The 21,704-nt window shown below is 40.9% G+C and overlaps 1 protein-coding gene across 2 annotated transcripts in view; it reads right to left on the reverse strand.

Annotated features, from left to right (window-relative positions):
• Nucleotides 1–8,402: 8,402 nt before the first annotated feature.
• RELL1 (RELT like 1) overlaps nucleotides 8,403–21,704 on the reverse strand; it is a 52,488-nt gene continuing 39,186 nt past the window's right edge. The window contains exons 6-7 of one of the 2 annotated variants that reach the window (XM_090035739.1): nucleotides 17,921–18,173; nucleotides 8,403–12,340 (exon numbers count right to left, since the gene is read on the reverse strand). In XM_090035739.1, coding sequence (XP_089891865.1) covers nucleotides 17,942–18,173 — 232 coding nt within the window. In that variant the 3' untranslated portion in view covers nucleotides 8,403–12,340; nucleotides 17,921–17,941. The remainder of the gene's footprint in view (nucleotides 12,341–17,920; nucleotides 18,174–21,704) is intronic. The other variant, XM_090035740.1, reaches the window with a different exon arrangement.

The following is a 21,704-nucleotide window of genomic DNA, read 5'->3' on the forward strand; positions in this document are numbered from 1 at the left end:
CTGGGAGCTGCTCAGAGGTTATCAGCTGGATAGATGTACCCAGACTAATGCTGTGGCTAAAGCAGATAAAGTAATCCTTGGATATGAACAAAGGCATGCTGAGTAGGAGGAAAGAGAGGTTACATTACTTTGTATTTTGTACTGGTAAGACCACTTCCAGAACACCAGGAACAGTTCTAGTCTTTGTACTTCAAGCATCATCTTGAAAAATTGGATAGGATTTCAGAAAAACTGTAAGTATGATGAAGGGAATAAAAAAATGTCTTAAAGTAAAGGACTTGAGCAGAAAAATCAATTTATTCATCAATCAAATAGGTATGTGTGCGTGAAACCTAAGGCCTTTTCAATCTAGCAGTCAAACGTATAAGATAATTTTGGAAGTTGAAGTAAAACAAAATCAGAAAAGAATTTCTTTTTTGGCACATTTCTTTAAACTATTAATTATTAAGACAAGCTAGCAAGACTTGCGGTAGATTTTATATCACTAGAATTTTTCACTATTATGATCAGATGTTTTATGAAAGCATCCATATTGGTATACTTCAAGGTAGATCATTTAAATTAAAATTACTTAAATGCCCATTTTAATCAAGATTTAAATCAGCAACCTTATAATACCAAATTGATCTTAACCTTATTTTACATATGTGGCTTTAAATTCCTTGCCTAGAGGAAGGTTGATTCTCATTGATTAGTATAATTTTGCACTGTTTTTATCTACCAAAAGAATAACAGACTATATTTACTTGATTGAAAAACTATTTTTCCCCCCATTTAACAGGGAGCAGGGGGAAGCATGACTCTCATCTTATAATTGAGTACAAAGCAGCAGAGGGCAGACAGCTGTTGTGGCTGATTTTGGTTCTCATTCATTTTTAACATCCTTAGTCTGTGCAACTAACACACATAGGGCACACCTTCTCAAGACATTTACTGCAGAGCTGCCTAAATAACTCCATGGTAAAATGTGAGCATCTACCCAGGCAGCCCTATTAAGCCACAGTAAACTAATGAATGCCATCATAGGATAGTACTGCCCAACATAAGTACTATCCTATAGGGCTGTGCGAAGATTTGGGTGCTGATTTAATTTGGAGGAGACTCGGACTGATTCGGTGGCCAAATCTCCAAATCTGAATCAAATTGGGGACCAATTAAAAGGCCTGAATTGATTCAAAGCTCTCCAAATCTTCAGGAAAGATTTGGAGAGCTTTGATGATTCGGGCAATCCCTGCCTGCTGCAGCAGGAAGCTGGAGCCAGACTCAGAGCAGGTAAGTAGGGGGAGGGGGAGAGGGATGAGGGGACCATGGGGGGAACCCTGCTAGGCCCCATCCCCTGCCTGCTCCCCCAGCTTCCCCAACCCCTGCCTGCTCCCATGCCTGCCCCAGCTCCAGGTGCTTTAAAAAAAAAAAAAGCCCTACTCCCCAGGTGCTGCTGGGAGGGGGTGATCCCTGCTGCCCCCGCCCACACTGCGTGGGGGGCTCTGGCACAAGCCCTTTGCCCCTCCCACTGCCATGGCCACTCCACCTGCCCGAGCTCTGGCCCTTTAAGAAAAAAAAAGGGGACTCACCACCTGCAGCGGCCTTGGGGCTTCAGGGAGCTCATGCGGAGCCCCCCACATGGTGTAGGGTGGCAGGGGGCAGTGGGGGATCAGCCCCCCCCACTAGGCAGGAACAATGAGTTCAGGGGTTGGGGGGGGTGTCTTAAAAGAGCTGGAGGCAGGGGGAGCAGCAGCCATTGCAGGGCTGGGAAAGCAAGCAGGGGATGGGCTTGCACTGGAGTTTATTCAGTCAAATTAATTTCACGTGTACATAGTCCCACAAAGGTTAACTTACTGCCTAAAACTCACTATGTTTTGCATTTAAGATAGAGCTATTAAATGTGAAAAATATTCCGATTTTGGTCAGAAAGGACTGCAATAAAACAAGCCAAAATTACCATACTAAAATGAAAATAAATCTTATGAATGCTGTTGCTCATTTAATGCTAAATTAGGATGAAAAACGTATTACTGTTTAAGAAACACATCAATGCTAACTAATAACTACTGACTAAGCTTGATGTATTGAAACGAGAGATAGGGCTCCTGTAATTTCAGCATTTGCTATTTGTTTTACAAAAAGGGAAATATGCTTTGGAAAAGGTGTATGTGCATGTTGGTTGCTTATTTTAATATCTAACAAGTTATGTTAAAATTAATATCTATTCAAACCTTTCTCTGTAATCAGGAACTGCTGCTACAGCTCCCTCTACTGCCTGAAAGTATGCATTTTAGCCGGTCCGGTGCCTGATATACTTCTACTACAGGGGTGCTCAACATTTTTAGACTCAAGGCATCTCTAAGAAAATGGCAGCTCTTAGTTTTCACTCACTGCTGGGGTTTAGAAAAAAAAAAAAAAGAGTAATTTTTAACAGGTCAGTACGGATTCCTATATGAACTCTGGGATTAGTTTGTGCATCATAGGTTTGCACACTTAACAGTGCTAATATTGCGCAGCATACCTTGGCATCCTTAAGATCTCACAGCACCCCATGGTGCTATGGCACTCTAGCTGGGAATCAGCAATTTACTAGTTTAAGAGAAAATATCATTTACATTTTTAAAAATGAGCAAAGGAAAACACTATAGCTACATTTTATTTTATTTAGTTGTCATCTATTGCAATGTTTTGTTTCTGATAATGTTTTTAAGCTATTTTTATTGTAAAAAAACAAATAAACCCCAGAGACACCATATTTTTGCTGTTCTGATCATGAGCTAATAATTAATTTCCTTGTGGTCTGTTATGAGGGGATATTTGCCACATTAAAAAACAGTCATGCTGGCATGTCAATGTTGGCGCTGCCTGGCATGGTCTGATCTGGCACATAGGTGCTGGGGTTGTGCAGTTAGTCCAGGGCCCCTTCACTGGCTCTGGAGACATGTGTCGAGTCCATGCTCACCAAGTCCAGGTCTACTGACTCTGGTGCAGTGTACCAAGTCAGACCTGCCACGTGGCTCCAGACCCGGTGTGGGATACAAGACTCACCAGTGTCAGTATGCCACCGTGTCAGTGTGCAGGACCTGACCCCACCGCATGGTCCCCAGCACCATCATGTCAGAGACGTACAAGGTTGGGACCAGTACGCAGCCTGCGGCATACAGCCAGAATGCACTCCCCCAGCCCCAGAGACCCTAGACCTTAGTTGCTTACCTGTACCCCAAGGTAAGGTTTTGTTTTGTTTTTTTCTTCCTTGGGGCTTCAAATATAGGGTGTGTACTATATAGGGTAACATGTATATGCAAAAAAAAATATCGGAAATGACTGTTGTCCAATACTAATTAATTCATAGACCCTCTGCATACACAGCTGGAACAGACTCTCAACACAAATGAGGCAGATGCTAACTATTCATAAATATGCACAAACATGAGACAGATTCCACACAGACCTTTTCTATTACAGATCATGCAACAAATACTGTAGCTTCCCATAAGAACCATTTCCTCTTCACTTCCAAAAACACACAGAAGTCCCAAACGTACCACCTCTCCTTCCCACATGTATACTTTGCTTACAATATTAAAAAGTTATTAAATCAGCAAGACACTATTTTACTCTTACCAAAACCAGAAATGAAAGCTCATTGTATCTACAAATTGCATATTTCAGTCACAATGAAATGAATCAAGTATAGATATAATGAGCTGTATCAAAAATTGGGCAATTCATAATGGTATTTGGTATTAAGTCAGGTGTCTGCCTTCCCCCCCCCCCCCATTTTTTTAAATATTTGATAGTCTTAATAATCCATGTAGTCCAGGGCACCTGCTAGATACTGATGGTTGGTGGAAATATTTTTAAGCCGTCATATGCTGTTTTAGGTACACATAATTTTGAAAAATTATCGTGAACATCTAGGGGAAAGAACCTGGTTCTCATCTCTTCTCACAACTATGTCTGCACTGCTAGCTCCCAGTTGGAGCTCTCACTCTTGTCAGCAGTCCCTCAAAATGAGAATGAGTCTTACGGTAAATAAGTCATCAGTGAATCCAGAGATGGCTGCTGAGGCTGATCCAAGAACCATGTTTGAGTACAGACGAAGCAAATAGTTCCAAGAGGAAGGAGTGGATCCTGGTGATGTCAGGTCACAGCTCTGTCCCCTTGTCTCTCATCTGGCAAGAGGAGTTTGCTCAAGATGATCAATGCCTTGCCATACATCACAGCATCACTTCAGTGCATCCAGGTATTGATGTTAGCATAGCATTTCTTCAGATTGGCCTTCAAGGTGTCCAACCCAGTGACCATCCCAATATAGGTCTAGCTAATACAGAAGTAAATATCTCCTAATCTTATATTGATTGACATATACACCAATGGAGCTGCACTAACACGAATATGGGTACTTTCTCAAAAAAACCCCAAAGAAACACTAGCTTAGGGAAGCTTTTATTAAAGACATTACCTTTCTACAAGTTGAGTATAGGTGGCTATTTGTAGAAGCAGTTGTATTAGGGCCATTTTGCAACTCACATGCAACTCTGAGCAAAAGGCCTAATGAAAGAAAATACTTCTATTTTTCTTATTTAAAGATCTGGAATGCATTTAATACAGACATATGCTGCTGTTCCACTGCCACACATTAAGCAACTTTAAGAGGAGTCGCCTGCACCAAAGAAATATGTGGGAACAAGAAATATAGTGACTAAACACAGGGAAAAATAATGAAAAACAAGAAGAAAGTAAGGAAGTACAGCAAAAAGCAAGGGGAAGAAAAATATCTAATGAGGAGGGAAAAATATCTAATGAGAAGGGAAAACGGAAACTGCTTTAACTAGCCTGGTTTCGCTTCAGCAGTAACCTCCCACCAAATTGACACAATTCAACCAAGACAAAGGCACTTACTCCCATACAGTGTATTTCCCCATGCAAAGGCAAATAAATTGTACCATTTGATGCTTCTTGACACCATTTTAACTGTTGCCCCAGAAAAGCAAGGATTTTTTTTTAAACAAACCAAAGCAGGAGCAATAATTAAAATGCTCGTGAAACTGAAAATACACAGTAAAAATACAGAATAGGAGGGAACAAGAAAAATGAGGGGGGAAAAAAAAATCTCACCACTGATATGCTTGGGATCTAATTCCACCATCTCCATGCATACAAAATCTTCATTGAAAAACATGCAGGCCCAGCAAAATGTTCAGACAGCAGCTTGTCTTCAGCTGTAACAAACCTGTCAGGCACTCAGATTTGAGAGCAGCAGCATAAAACAAGAAAAAAAAAAACAGCGGGGGGGAGGGCGGGGAGAATGCTTATCAAGTCCTAGACAGAGACCTGGGGGGGACAATGCTCAAGTATGTAACAAACTGCCTCCCTGGAGTGCAAGTCAATGTATTGAAAACAACAGAACAAGCAGACTGACGTGAGTGGGAGTAACCCAACCCCTGTCAAGCAGACCAACTGGCTCAGTTTCCTAGGAAAGCCCTGAAGAAGGTAGGGCAGGGTGACACCTTAAAAACTGACTGGTTCAGAGAGGCATGTCAGATGCTTGAGAAGCAGAATACTGAAGTCGGCGCCCAGTGACCAGCTGCAGCATTGCCAGCCTCAGGCATTCAAGACTTACTAGGAGTCTACCCCTCTCCCCTCACAAATAGAATGGGCCTAAAAGGAAGGCAAGAGGCGCTTTTCTCAACTCGGTCACTCACAGTGCACCTGCCCACCCATTAACATTGCTTGACCTCATACGTTGCAACTATAAACAAGTGCAATGGTTCAGCACCAGCCCGCCCCACCTCTCTACACCCAGTTCAGGCACTGCTCTGCCTAACAGCCAGTCCCATGGCCCCACAACCAGCTCAGCACCTCTAAGCAGCTGCTCTGGAAGGGACTGGGCTCCCTGACCTCCTGCCTCCAGGTGTAGTCCTCTCTTGGGGCAGGCAGGATGTCACCCCCTCCAAGTTAAGGGGAAGACTTGGCTCCATGGACCCACGACCAGCTCCAGGAGGTCCTCACTGGCTATGAGGCACAGGTGTGCTCAAGAAGTGAATTGTGCCCTAGACACTGTTGCTCCCCAGCAGAAGCAAAGCCTATGGGCTCCAGCAGCAGAAGGAAACTGCAGATCCCAGGCAAAATATTTGAGCTGCCTGCAGCTGTTCACTTGTGGAGCTAGTATCTGTCCTGGGCAATAACAAGGATGTAAGAGACTGCAGCCTCATGGCTTGTATTGTATGTGCAAATGTGGGAGAGTGCAAGGGGGGGGGGGGGACTAGCAGGCAGACAAGAAAGCACGATTCATCATTTTTAAAATACCTTGCTAAATTTAGGCCAGTAACTAGATTAATTGTAGATGCTCAGACTAAGTTTTTGGAATTGTTACTACTTAGCAGCCATTGCTCTTTATATTTTTACCTGAGCTATTTGAAGGACTGCTAACACGTTAGCTGGCAGCAGTGAAAACCAAAACCACCTTAGCTATTTATAGGCCCTTGGGGGGACCCCCAGACCCCAAGTCTCTCCCCAGTGCTGTCACTAGGCACAAGAAACAGACCAAGGGTGCCCTTGGATAGCTTTCTATCCCAGCAAGCCTCAGTTACACTGCCCGTACATTTGCCTGAGATGATCTAGTTGGAGATGATCCTGCTTTGAGCAGGGGGTTGGACTAGATGACCTCCCGAGGTCCCTTCCAATCCTGACTTTGTCTGATTCTAGATTTTGCAGCTGCAGGCCCAGGTGACTGCCCCATCTCTGGATTGAAAAGAAATGACAAGTCTACCTCTCCAGAGAGTCAGCTCAGAATACACTTACCCAGAAGTCATCCCTTGCACAGTCAAATCAGTAAGGAAACAAACAAAAGGATTTATTATAAAACCAAAACAAGCATAACAAATCAGTAACCACACTGAGGTTCAGACAGGGATATGAGTAAACGAACAAAAGAAAATACCAGAACATTGACCACTCTTACCATACAAGGTACACTGACGGATGTAGTCCTTAGTCAGCTTCACAGGTCTAAATGCAGTTCCTGCCTCTAGCGCTTCCTGTCAGGGCATCCTGCATCTCCCTGTCCACTTGCTTGTCCCAGCTCTTTAGCTGGGGGGACTTTAGCTCCCACCTTTATCTGGGAAGACTAAAGACAAAGCCATGCTTTGTAGCCACTGTTCTTGCCAGTCTGACTTTTAATATAGGTCATCCCTTCATTTCGGTGGGGGGGTGGGGTGAGGAGGGGGGCTTCTTTTCAAATGTAAAAGAATCATGGTCTGGCCAGACCCAGGCTTTCTGTGCCTCTTAGACCATCCGCATGAAGGACTGGTCAACAATCCAAGTCAGATGCAAATTCTCAACCTTTGACTCTGTGTGAACATCCCCTTCTCTTACAGATAACTGCAAACACTATCTGGTCTTTTGTGTGTTCTGTGGGTAGCTTTGAATGTTTTTATTACCAAATGAAACTGAGAAGCACCAGGGAAAAGAAGAGTGATGTAGGGAAAGGGTAGAGAATTCAGAACAGTATATTATTGCTGCTTAAGCATTTGATTTTTGTGCATCCCTTCTATGTAGGGAGAGAACATCAATTAACTCCTATATATGCAAATCAAAGGACCTGTTCAATCCTCAGAAAATCATGCATGTTAGCATATTTGTGGATTTTCTTAGTAAGAAGCAACAAGCTCTTCTTGGATGCTGTAACATTTGGAGTTTGAGACAATAATTTAGCAGTGCAATCCACAATCCAATTTAAGAAATCTCAACAGTAACAGCACCTTAAACCAAGTCTTGTTCTTTGCACTGTAGGTTGAAATACCCAAATAAAACAGCAGAAACCTGCAGAACAAGCTACACTTGATGGTACCCCAATAACTCAATGAAAACTATCCCTGCTAATAAACTTGCTCTAAAACTTCTATTTGATCCCACAGTGAAGTAATCATTTTTAATTTATTACAGCAGAGAATGTTATCATGGATGACTGTAATGTGATAAATGAAATGCCATAACTTCACTGCGTGATGAGCCAAGTAATAAATAGAAAAATGTCTTGCCATCTGTAAACATGGCAAGAAAAATTAGAAGAACATGGGAAGAGTAAATACAATACTGTGTACATTTAACATATTTGACAGCATTTAAAATAAAGTCTTAGGTTTAAGCCACTATACATCATCTGTTTTTCTGGATTAAATGTAGATTCCAAGATGGTAACAGCAGCAGGACTAAGAAATAAGTAAGCCTTGCAAAAGCAAAAGGCTTTTGCTGGCTTCAGTTTCTTGCCAGCTCCAGAAATAAACATCTTCACAATATTATGGATAGTGCAATGACAAAAACTGCAGATGTGTAGGACGTATATATTTAGGAATAAATATGCCAAAAGTTAAATTTCACCAGTAGCCTGGAACTAATAAAATGCAACCAGGGAATTTAAGAACGAGTTTATTTATTTTACTGCTTTGGTAGTACAAAAGTCCTATACAAATCCATGTTGTTAAAAATACATTTGATTTTCAAGATTAAGAAAAACTGATTCTATATCATTCCTTTAAAAACAAGCAAACAAAATGATACTGTCTATATGGCTAAGAAAAATGCAATCAATAGTGTTAGATGCAATAAGATAGATAAAATTCACTAGACTGCACTCACGTAACAATATACAAGTTGAGGTCCTATATATATAAGGTCTTATGTACACCTTTAAGTAGTCATATTTTTAACATGTTCTATGCATTGCTTGTGTGTCCATATTATATATAATAGCAGACAATACGCACATCCCCACATGCAGGCAATACACTGAACACATTAAAAAAAAAATATATATATATATATATACACACACACACACACACACATACATACATACATACACACACAAAAAAGTATATATATGTGTGTGTGTGTGTGTGTGCACGCACACGTGCATGTGTGTGCGTATATATACACATGTAGTTTTTTGCATATTTCTATTGGACTCAAAGTAGAAACTACATTTAAATTAAGTAAAAAAATAGCATTTATATTTAAATTAAACTCATTTTCAAATCTGTTAGCATATTTACTTGCAGTATTAGACCACAAAAATATCACTAAAATGTGTTATCTGAACAAAATCTCATTTTTAAAGCCTTTGGCACACACTACAACTGTGCATTTCCATTCTGAAAATAATCTAGAAACTCTTGACTTTGGTTGTGCACAACTTCCATTTTTTCAAAAAAAATATTCTATATTTAAGCATTGTCATATATATTATATATAACCTTAAATTTCCTGTTTATCATGTGTCTAATATCCTGGAAACCTGAAGTTAGTGACACTATTCAAATTCCTTCTGCACACAATTTATTATACTGTAGAGCAATTCATAAAAGGATCAAATGACATTTGAAAAGAAAGAGAGACCAAAATATGAGGCATTATCTACCCAGTTTAATCTACCTTTTAATACTTTGAGGATGACCTTGGAAGTCTCTGTTAGATCTGAGTACTGGAAAAGACCATTTATACCAATCCTTAAAATCAACTGTACTGAGATTGCTGAATAAACTTTCAAGTAACAGTCATGCTCAAATGACTCGAATTTGGAAGTCTCAATAACAAGAGCATAAAAACATCCATTTAAAAAGTATTTAGAAATTATAAATGACCAATTTATCTTGTAAGGTTTGCTTTCTAAGTGTAAATTTAGTACTAATGAGTAGTGCTACACTGACAGCTCCGAACTTTATCTCCTGTCTACAGATCAAGAGTGCCAGGCAGCTCTGCATGCTTCCTTGTGAGTACCAACGTAACTCAATCCTCACTTTTAAGTGAGCAACAATAGAGAGGGGAAAATTCTTTTGATATTGCACAAACTGATAATTTACATAGCTCAGGCTGATGACGACATTCAACCTTCAGAGCTGAAGTAGAAAGAAAAGGAGAGCACTTTGAATGAAAAAGCTTGACAGAATTAAGTTTAAAATGTAAAACAAATTCAAAGTAGGCAATGAGTTTTAAAAGTTTGTAAACCAGATTAAACTGCTTAACGGTGTAACAGAGCACAATCCCCACTACCACATATGCTGCTGCAATTTGGATATCTTGCCTTGGTAGGCACTCAAAAAGAAGTGTTGCTTTCAGTTTCTGTTACACAGCAAGAACATCTCCCAAAATATTGTGAAGTTCACAATTAACAAATTGTTTCTAAAATAAAGCGCTAATCATAGTACAAAAAACCCCCAAAACATCCAGTAACAACACAGCTGAAGTAACAGCCACTGGAGTTCTGCTAACATTATGTCACACCCATGAAGCTAGAAAACAACACGGACAATGTTTTGTATGAATGTTTTGGTATCAATGCACTAGAGCTATCTGTTTTCAAGGATGGCCATAGTTAAGAACATGAGACAGCTCTCTCTGCCTGATGTTGAAAAGGAAATTTATGAATGTTAGATCAGTCTAACAGTATACTCTTGGGGGGCGGGGGGCTGGTGAGGACAGGGTGATGACTGGTAAAATTACTTCTCTCAAAATAATGACTCAGGCTCCATACAGACATTTGGGGAGGTTAGATAGGGTTAAAAATGGCTGCCCAATCTAATTTAGTTCACCCAGGTGCAGACTTTACACCCGACTGAAAATTGTACAGAAGTTCAGGACAGTTAGATCAGTCTGAAAATGGCCGACCCACTACAAGTTAAACCTACTTTGAAGATACACTCAACTTAGATAGGGTTGGCTATTTTTAGACCAATCCAACTGTCCCTAACTTCTGTAGTTCCCAGTGCAGCCCCAGGGCTGGGAAAGCCAGCCGCTACCCCAGCCCTAGGGCTATGCTTTTCCTACCCAATTCCTGACACCAGGTTATTTTTAGTCCCCTGGCCCCTGACAGACCCCTGACATCCCAACAAACCCCTGATCCTGCAAGTCACTCCCAGTGTCAGTTTTACTGGCATTTGTCAGTGCCAAAAGCCAAGCAAGTAAGTGGGGGTTGTTCGTCTGGGGGCTGGGGGGATAAAAATAGCCTCTGCTCCTAGGTGTTGGGAAGAGAGCATCCCCATCCCTATTCCCTCTGCCTGCTAACCCCACAAGCCCCCCAATCCCACCAAACTTCCCTGCCCCCCGCAAGCGCCCTGTAGATAATCACCTGCCCCTAATTGCCCTGATCCCCCCACAGACCCTACCTGCCCCCCAGTCTCAACCCGACCCACTGATGCTGCTTGACTTCCCAATCCCCCCTGTGGATGCTGACTGCCCCCTGCCCGAATTCTCTGATCCAACTCCCGCCCCCCCCCCCCCGGTGGACCCTACCTGTGCTCCCATCCCCAAAGCCTGCTTGCTCTCCCATCCCAACATACCTTAGATCAGGAGGCCATTTTTAACTTTCCCCTAACCTCCACAAATGTCTGTACCCAGCCTCAGTGACTCAAAACAAGATAGACCCATGGCCAGTTACAAAATAATGGGAGAGCAGTTGGCCAGAGAAGGTTGGCTCAACCTTCCAAGGACCTCATCAAATTGCTTTAAACATCTTCTGGTGAAAGGCCAGGTAGCTATCAAACAGTTTCTGAAAAAGATAGTGATATCCACTGTATCAGTGTGCCTGAAGGTTCTAGTAGTTTATTGTCTCTGCTCTGTGGCTGAAAGGGCATAAAACAAATATTCATGTGGACCACTTGTTGTTTTAAAACTTTTTCTTCTTGTTATGATTAAGCAGTACTCTTGTACATCTGGCCATTGTGTTGAACAATAGTCACAAGATCCCAAAGGGAAAACCAGCAGCTGCTGAATAGTCTGACTGGTGGGGGTAAAAAAAGAGCACTGCAGCCTGAGACCTTAACTAATAGTGGGAAAATAATGGGATTATGTTCAAGGAAATGCAAAAGCGTGAGACCTGAAGGCCCCCAAAAGAATCAGAGAGGGCTGAGGTATAGTTTACAATATGGCCATCATGCTAAAAAAAAGTCCTTAGTCATAAAAAATAAAGTATTCCCAAGTTTTGTTTTTCATTACTCGTACTGTTGACCCCATTAAATATTTTGATTTAAACATACCAGTGATGATTTTTGATAGATTTTGTCCCCCTGTTATCCCTCCCTTGCCCCAAAGAGTTACCATATGTTTTTATATGTAAGATAATGCTAATAAACTAGGTATGCTGACCACAGAAACCCATGCTATGACATCAACTATGATTAATTCATTTTATTAGCTAAAATGTTAAATGTTTAGGACCTACCCCCTTATACATTCCATGCTAGAATGTATAAAGAACTACAGTGCCATAAATACACTTCCTAAAATAATATGCACTTCTTCTTAGTTTTCAGTTTCTCCAAATTTTTTTCAAACATGCTTCTTCTAGAAGCTCAACCTGCAAAAGAAACAAAACTATTTACCACTACAAGAAAGCAGACATGTTATTGATTTTCCTGTACAAAAACAAATATAAATATAAGACTGATATAGCAGTAGAATCCCACTAAAAATAAGTGGCATGAATTACCAGTACACTAAGGTTGCTTTGCACCATTCTGGGTACACAAAGGGATCTTGAATAGGGCTTAGCTGACTGCTAAAAAAATCTCCCTGCCACTGCAAACTCCTAAGCCCCCCTTCAATAAATGTCATAGGGGTTGCAATGAGCAAAAAAAGGTGCACGGCTGCAGTATTTCTATACCCAGTACAGTCTTGGCTGTTCTGCCAGCCCTCGTGGCCACTGGCAACAGGTAGATTACAGCTGTTTGGCTTCAAGGACTAGGGTCAGGGTCTAGACTCGAGATATGAAAGTCTAGGAAGAGAAACAGGAGCTTTCAAGAAAGGGTTTTCCTCTGCAGTACCTGGTATGAAAAGTTTGGAAATTCTGCAGAAACGAGATCTCAATATCAAAAGCAATGAACTACATGTAATAAAAAAAGGTCAGTAGTTTGAAGAGATGTAAAAACGTTCACTAGTAAAGTGTCACAGGAGATTCAATGTCACTTGCTCCTTAATCTCTGTCCTCCTTATTTTCCCCCTTTTCAGCGTTATCTCTTTCTTACCACTTGTTTAGCATGTTACATATTAGACATCTGATGACAAAAACCCTGGAGTCAAGATGGCAGTAAATGAGGTAGGCACACCAACAGTGCAAACAGGCATAACATCTGAATCTTTCCACAGGCTAACAGGGCTGAAATGTTTTGAAAACAGAGCAAGTCAACCGAGGGCAGAGCTACAGCCCCTGCTGCATGCCCACCAAAGCATGTCAATACTACCATGCCAGCTGGCAGGCAGGCAGTGTTTTATTCTTCTGTTTTATTCTCCTGTCACAGGGCATGAAAGAATCATATTTGCCAGAATCTATGACAAACTTTAAATTTAAGATGACTGCCTAATAATTAGATTCTATACATGGAAAATACATATATTTGCTACAATTTTTCATGTAAAGAATCCAATTATTGGAGGGTCATCTTAAATTCACTTCTCCAAAACAGACCCCAGTCTTTTGCTCTGCCAATGCCTGTGCTTGTCTGGCTGCACACATCCCCTGCCACTTGCACCCTAACCCTGTATCACCTGCCTCCTCCACCCCTTCTCCACATGCTCATGCCTGCCCCACTGCTGCCTGTCACTCCTGCCAGCTGACCCCTTCCCCCTCACTATCTGTCCTCCTGCTCCTTGTCCCCTTATGCTTATGCTTGTGCTTGTGCCAGGCAAGTACTCAAAGACAAGGCTTCTGCCCCCTTTCCTCTCATGAGCACTGAGGATGGATTTGAGTAAATACCATAGATGGGTTGGTCTTGGGGTTCCATTCTGGGGATGATGGGGGAGAGCTGAGCAGACAGTCAATAAGCGCTCCTCAGTACTGGACACTGCTGAGATCCCACAAGCTCCCAGTGCCTGCAGCAGCCAGACTGTTAGGAGCCCATGGAAGGGAAGAAGTGCACTGCATTGTGGTATGCCTGGAGGACCAATCTACCACATACACACTTGTTACAAAATAAAGCAGTATAAAATAGTACCTGTTCCCTACAGGTACATTTTTGTCATGTTTTGGAGAGTTTTACTGAATATGTACATCTGTATGCTCACCTTTTAAAGCATTTCAAAGTCATTCTAACACTGTTTGAAATGTTTCAAATATTACAACTGCCCACAGACTAACACAGAATCTGTGATGCTGCAGCTGAAGAGTGCATGTTGTTTATTATGAAGAACTCATTTATACATTTTAAGCTGCAATGATATTAGACACGGGAAAACAATGAGGCAGAGTTTTGTCAGTTGACACTGGCAGATTCTCCGGTTTCAGAGCACCTAACGGTCAAGGTTTTAATGCATCTTACAGTAATTAGCAATTTCAGAAGTTGAGCCTAACAGTAGTAGATGGGAAATGTATGTGTGAGAGATTTTTTTAAACTCATCTAAAATAATATTCTTAAAATTCATATTGTAAATCTGTTAAAGTAAAATATATTTATCTTATATTATTTCTTTGTAGTCCTTTGTTCCCAAAGGTTTTAAAAAAGAAACAACATTAATCATCTGGGTGTGACAAGGAATGTACATATTTACCTACTTGATTTCTATTAGTCCTGTCTTGATAATAGGTACCTAGATTATCTTTGTGATTTATAGATTTTCTAGGAAAAATATTATTGACATTAATTTGCTCATAGTGTATGGACTATCTCATATGTATTGCAGCTGGCACTCATTTGTGTGAGATCAGTGGTATTTAAAGTATTGTGCTGTCAAATTTAATTAGTAAACAAAAGTTATTTGGGATAGAAAAATAATTCTTAACATGGTACAAACCCCTTTAGGGAAGGCTGTGATCCAACCACACTGGGTAAAAGCAAAAGATGTATTGTGCAAAGATAATAACTACAGGTTCCATAATTACTTTTAGGATGAAAAGGACAAGCATTCAATTTAAGAAGTTAAACATCAAGAGGTACTTTGAAAAGGGAATATGCCTTCTGTATACAGACTGGAAAGAAGATTGTTTAGATTTTTAATTATGTTGTAATGGAAAGATTACGTTTCGCAATATTTTGATTAACTGACAATGTAGTATCCAAACATGCTACTCCAAATGTTTAAACACATGAGAAAAAGGTCCCTGAAAGTGAAGAGGAGAAAAGAAAATGCTAATCAGCACACAAGCTAAGAAAATGTCAGACACATACAATTACCATGGAAGATATTTAGGGATTTTTTAAAATTCTGCAGCTGTTTAGAATTTTCTACCATGTGACATTTTATCACATTTATCCAACAATTTGCCATTTAATGCAAGGACTGAACTTGCAATGCAAATTAGTCCAAATGCTACAGTCTACTTAAAACTGACTGATGTGTGGTTTCCAGCTGCCAGAACAATTGCTTTAGACTGTGGCACCTTTTAAGATGCTTTCCTGACACCAGACCTTTCAAATACATTACTATTGTTGAGTCAAGTTCCCCATATGTACCTGTAGTGAATGCATTTCATTATCATATATTTACTGGTGACAGCCATAAAAATTCTAACATATATAACTTCTGTTCAATTTCAGCAAATCCAATTCTTTTCATTACCTTACAATTAACAACCTACCAAATTCACACTTTTGCAATTGGTATGGAAACCAAAAATTCGGTGGGTCCCCTATGAAAAAATGTGAGGACTGAAAAAAACCTGAAAGATGTCCAACAAGTGTTGTGGGGAGGGGAGGAAGGAGTTGAAAATAGGCGGAAAGCCCTGGCATCCTGAAGCATGGGGAAGGAGGGGAGATTTTCATGGTAGAACATGAAACCCCGCCCCATTCCTGACAGATGGCCATCTGTCAATCTCCAGGGAGGGGCCAAGGGTGCAGCTGCACTCTGCCATGGGCACTGCATTTGGACTGCTGAATCAGGGAGCAATCCCAACAAATTAGGTACGTCCCTAATTATAATAAAAGGAATATGTGGATTATAATCCTGAAACAGTGCCTGCCTTAATTTTCTTGAATATGATTAAAAGCATTTTATCAAAACAACTTTCTGCCAATGTGACAGAAAGCCATGGCCCTATAGCTATGATGGGAATAAAAGTTTCAGCCCACCAATGCAGGCCTGATTATTTTTGTAGCGTACATGGATCCTAATCCAAGGTCAAGACCTTTCCCAGATGATTTGTTTAACTGTTGCATAAGACTGGAGTGAACTTTACGAGAGAGTCCTCTGACCCTATCTTCCATTACCCACACATCTCTTTATAAAAAAGGAAGATCTTAAATCCTATGAGAGGTTTCAAAATACACATAAGACTGCCTTGGATGGGCATTTAAAGCTATAAAAGCACAGTAATATGCACCCCTAGAGAATAGGCTGTTTTAACTGTAGAAGTGAAAACATATTTGAGAAACATACATAAATATATTTTTACAGAATGTTGCTGCCTACTAAGTAAGAAAGACCACTAACTAACATGCTATAAAAAAAGGTTAAAATACAAAACAATTTTGATTTGTAATTTGGAACATGATTCAAAGGTGATCACATATCATTTATACAATTCAAATGAACTGGAACACATTTTGTTGAAATGTTTATGCCCTTTTCTCTATACTTTTCAATGTATGGAAACAGCTTAGTATTAAAAATAATGTACACCACAGAATGTATGAACTTGCCTATCCAAAAAGACTTTGTAGAGACCTGAGAATCGGTGAAGTAACAAAAAGCATTAAACAGATAACAGCCTAAAAACTGAGCAACTGAAGGTATAACTGGGGGTGGAGGGGAGTGTTAAGCTTCCTTGATTTAGCTGGCAAAACAGACTTTGGAAGGAAGCAAAAATCCTTTTCTTTTTTTTTTTTTTGGTGGTAAATATAGAAATATTCAGGGTGGTGACTGTTCTCTGGGTTCATGGGGGCCAGAACAAACAGTAATAGCCTGAAACTGCAACAAGGGGAAGCTAGATCAGATATTAGAAAAAAATTCAGGGTTGTCTGGATCTGCAGTTTTTCACCCAGGTTTTTTCTACTGGAGAAAGAAAATTACAATAGCATGCTATTTTCTTTCTTAATAGCCATTTAAATGTTGTTTTGTGTGTTAAAAACAGATTTCAGATTCATCAAAACAGGCACAGAGCAGCTGTTTACTCATGCAGCTTGAATGGCAATTAACTTGAAAAGGTGTGTAGAGGGTGCATCAGAATACTTCCCAGGTCCTTAATGTGGGACAGTGGGTTTGTACTTATGTAGTATCCCAGAATAAAAAGGCTTTGTAGGCAAATCTACTGTCTGTTTTCAACCTGTAATGGTGGCTAAGATTGCTTCCAGAGACTGTGGAATCTCCATCAGGTTAGACAAACACTTGTCTGGAATGATTTAGACAGATATTTCTGCCTTGAGTAGCAGACTGGACTGGATGACATCATGAGGTCACTTCAACCCTATGCCCATTTGCACTACATGGTGCCTCTACAATAGATTATATTTTTCTGTTAGCACCAGTGATGGCAATGTTCTTTGACATGGAAGGCACATGCCCACCAGGACCTGGCTTGAGATCAAGTAATTTACAGGGAAGAAATATCCATAAACAAAAACATTCTTAGACATCTGTTTCTATTCCTTTGATTGCAAAAGCCAATGGACGAAAAAGATTTTTTTAAATACTTAAATATTTCAAGTAAATCATTAGATAGGAGTTTAATAGAATATTGTTAACCTTGACACATTACATTTTAATTGGAAGATGGACTCCATCCAGTTTTGAAGATTTATTTTTTGTGACAGTAGATAATTACCAATGTGTCCATTTAGAATAAAGACAGGTACAACTTAAGAAAACTTAAAATGAAATATATTTCCCATCTCACTGTTGGTTTGTAGTTCTCTCATCTTTAATAATTAAATTGTTTAAGGATTAGGCATCATTTAAAGATGACTTAATTAAATCATCCATATTCCATTTTCCCATTTTTCATACCTACTTGTTACTCTATACCTCTATATTATTGTGCTCCCTGTTTCACAGGTGTTGCAGGCACTTCTGTTGAACTCTGTTCAGGAGCAGCAGGCACTTCTGTTGAACTCTGTTTTGCAGGTGTGGTAGGCACTTCTCTGGAACCCTGTTTCACAGGAGTGGCTGGCACTTCACCATTGATACTTTCTAAAGCACTAACAGACATCAAGCTTTTCCGCTCTTTGGAAGTTGATTTGTTCTCTACTTTTGTGACTCTAAACCTGAAAGGAGCAACAGAAGAACAAATTTAGGATAGTTCCTCCCTGCAGATTCGTTAACTAGCTATTGACATTCCACTGCCTATGTAGGAAACAAGATTTTTTTTAAAGAGAGGCTTCAAGAACACACCAGGACCCCTAGATTTGTGACTTTCTAAGGGTCTTGTGACTGGATCATAACCACTTCTCTTGGAAAAAAAATAAAGATTTCTTTATAACAGGACTGCAATACAGGGTGGGCACTTCACTTCTAAATCTACCGGATACGAAAAATCATGGACTAAATATAGACATTGGATTTATGGCACATTACAACCTGTCTGCCATCCAGTGACCCCAGGTAACTTGTCTGCATTTTCCAGCTAGGTTCCATCACTTTCTCTCTCTTCCCCCTCACCCCCCAACTACCTTCTTACCTACTGTCTCCCGTTCCCTTTAAACTTCAATGCCACTCATTTGATTTTCACAGACCTGAATTTTGCATTTTGGTTTCTATTCTACCCAGGAGAGCACACAAACACCAACAAACTCTACCTATGCTTCAAGAAGGGCACGTGTGCCTGAGAGTTTGCAAAGAACAATTTCCCAGGCTATTTGGCTGATCTAATAAAAGATATCACACATCTACCCAAAAAAACATCGTCTGCTTATGTCCTTAGACCAACACAGCTACAACCAACAACTCTCAACAATAAATACACACTCAGCTATAGGTTAAATTGATGCAACAAAATACAAGATAAAATACTTCTTAAAAAGAAAACTGCTGTTTATCAAGATGTAGTCAATTAACTATTATCAAAAAACCTAGTGTTGCAGAGAAAATGCATCATTTTCATCATTCATAAGGAAACAGACTTTTGAACTTTATAATTTGATGGCCAGCACAGGTACTGGCCCCAGGCTCTAGCTCCCCCTGGCTGCAGATCTGGAAGGAGCTGGGCAGGGTTATTTTGCCCCAAGTGGCACAAGCTGCCTCACACCAAAGTGCATGTCTGGGCACATTCACTGAGGCAGAAATCCCTGATTTAAATTTGTGCTGCTCCTAGTTGAGCTGCTGCAAGTGCATGTGCCTGCATGTGTGGACACACCCAAAGGAAGTAAGCCTGCACCAGGGCTGCTCCCACCCTGCTTTGCTCATCTGCAGCAGCCAGGGGGAGCTCCAGGCTTCCCCAAGTGCTAGCCTAGGGGCTGGCACGGGGCTGGTATCAATGTGCACAGGGCCAGTAGAGCTCTGCCAGCTGCAGTGGCAGCTATCTTCTAGCTCCATGCACAGTGGGAGGGGCCCTAATGTGCACCAGGCCAGGAGACAGCAGCTCCTACAGAGGGCAGAGCTCTCCTGGCGCCATGCCCATTGGGACACATAGCTGCCAGTGAGCCCCCTGCTGGGCAGGAGGGTCTCTGGGAGCTGTCCTGAGTGTGAGACAGCTACTGGCAAGCCTCCTGATCCAGGGGGGAAGTGGGGACGGGACACGGGACTCACCAGCAGCTCTCTTGCTTGGGTTTCCAGCTTGCCTGCCCTCTGGAGCACCTCTGGGGAGCAGGTGGGGACTGGGCAGGTTAGTCTATTGTGCAGTGAAGTGTCTCAGGTAGACATGCCCACTAAGCTATGAAATAAACCATCCTCTCATTATGTTAAACATTAAATACTTAGATGGGAAGGACTCCCCAAGTTCTGCAGCAACTAACATTAGTGATTCAGTGTGTAACCTGCTGCCCCCTATGTCTGTGTTTAGCCAGCTATAGTCTGGTCTTCTGTGGTACTGTGCTATAGCTAATGCCATCTTTCAGATGAGATGAAAAGTTAAGGTCCTGGCCACTAACAGTTATTGATAATGTGAGACCTCATCAGTTCTACGCTCTGTTTATTATTAGTTATTATTTTATAGCACTTAAAATGTATTAGGCACCTCATAGTAAACATGAGATGACAAGGTCCTTGGCCCTGAGAACTGCCCTGGAAAAACTGCAGATCAGAATAATTTCTGACTACATGGTTTCCATGCTTAACATGTATATTCAAAAAGTTACAGTAATCCTAAAACCACTTTTGTACACATGTTCTTTCACTACTTCCTTTCTCTCCCTTGTTACCAAGTCATAGGCAACTCATGAGGGGGCGTGTGCCCCCCCGCCACTCGTTCTGTGGGCGCTCGCCACCCTCCCCCTCGACACCATCGCCAGCTTCTACAGGCAGTCACCACAGCTGGCTTGTGTGGACGGTTGCCAATCGCAACACCACCCCCACCCCGCCACCACTGCCGGCCTCTGTGGGCAGTCGCTGCTCACCACCCCAACCACGGCTGCTGCCGCTCACAAATTGTGCTCCACCCCCCATCTCAGGAGGCACCAGTCATTCATGTACCGACCTGCTGATGCTTTGTTGCTTTCTGGGGGAAAAAAAGACATTCCTTTTTCTTTGACATTCCTTTTTCATCTCTTCCAACCCAAGGCTCTGAACCTGTACCCCACCCTCTTCCTCCTTGACATTCGCTCCCCTTGATAATGCCATCCATGCTCTTCTTGATATCTTTTCCTCACTTTGTTTCCTGTGACTCCATCCTATCCAAGCTCATCTTCAACATCTCCTTCAATGTCCCCTTTGGAGGATTCTCCCTATCTAGTCACCTACTCAACTTTCTGGGACAATTTTACATGATTTTAGCTTTGAGGGTACCTTCCTTCTCCCTCTACACCTTATCTCAGGGTAACCTCATTTGCAAACACAAACTCAGCTACTTTGTCTATGCCAAGGACTCACAGAGACACTACCCCAGATGAGCCTTCTACTGTTCAGACTGATATCTCTGCCTATTTCTCAATCAGTTCCATGGAGATGTCTGGTAATCAGCTCAAGATCAACACTGTTCTTAATCTTTCCTGCCATGCCTTCCTCCTACTGAATATTGATGCCTGTGGACATTACCACCATCCTGCCTTCAATTCAGGCTGTACCACGGACACCATCTTTGACTTATAATTTCTTTCTAAATCCATACTACCAACCCGTCTCTGATACACCTATCCATGAAAATCACTAATTATACCACATCAAATGTTGTCATTTATGGTTTTTTCTCAACTTAAGATTACAAAAAATGGACTAACCAATTGTTTTCTTCGTTACCTCTAAGTGTTGTGAATATATATACTGAAGCCTATGAATGAATCCATTTTCAGAGTAGAATTAATTTAACATTTCAATTCAAAGTTTTATGTGAAAATAAGGATAAGCCAAAAATTCTCTCTCTACCCTCTAATCTCATCAATGAGAATTCTTCAACAGTATATACAGATTGCCTTTCTCTTTACTATTTTGTACTATGTACATACCATGACTACTTTTAGCTTCCTGCACCACTGAAATTACAGCTTTCTCTTTAAGAACTTTTACAAAGGTGGAGGTATACAAACAGAATACAAATGGAATAATGCCAAGGAGTAACGTATAAAGTTTTAACCAAGAGATGAACACTGAAATTAAGATAGTTTCTATTTTAAAAAATCTTAAATATTTAAGACATCATACCAATG

Source organism: Crocodylus siamensis, chromosome 2, assembly GCF_052110815.1.
Source record: "Crocodylus siamensis isolate JL-2025a chromosome 2, ASM5211081v1, whole genome shotgun sequence".
NCBI classification, from domain to species: Eukaryota; Metazoa; Chordata; order Crocodylia; family Crocodylidae; genus Crocodylus; species Crocodylus siamensis.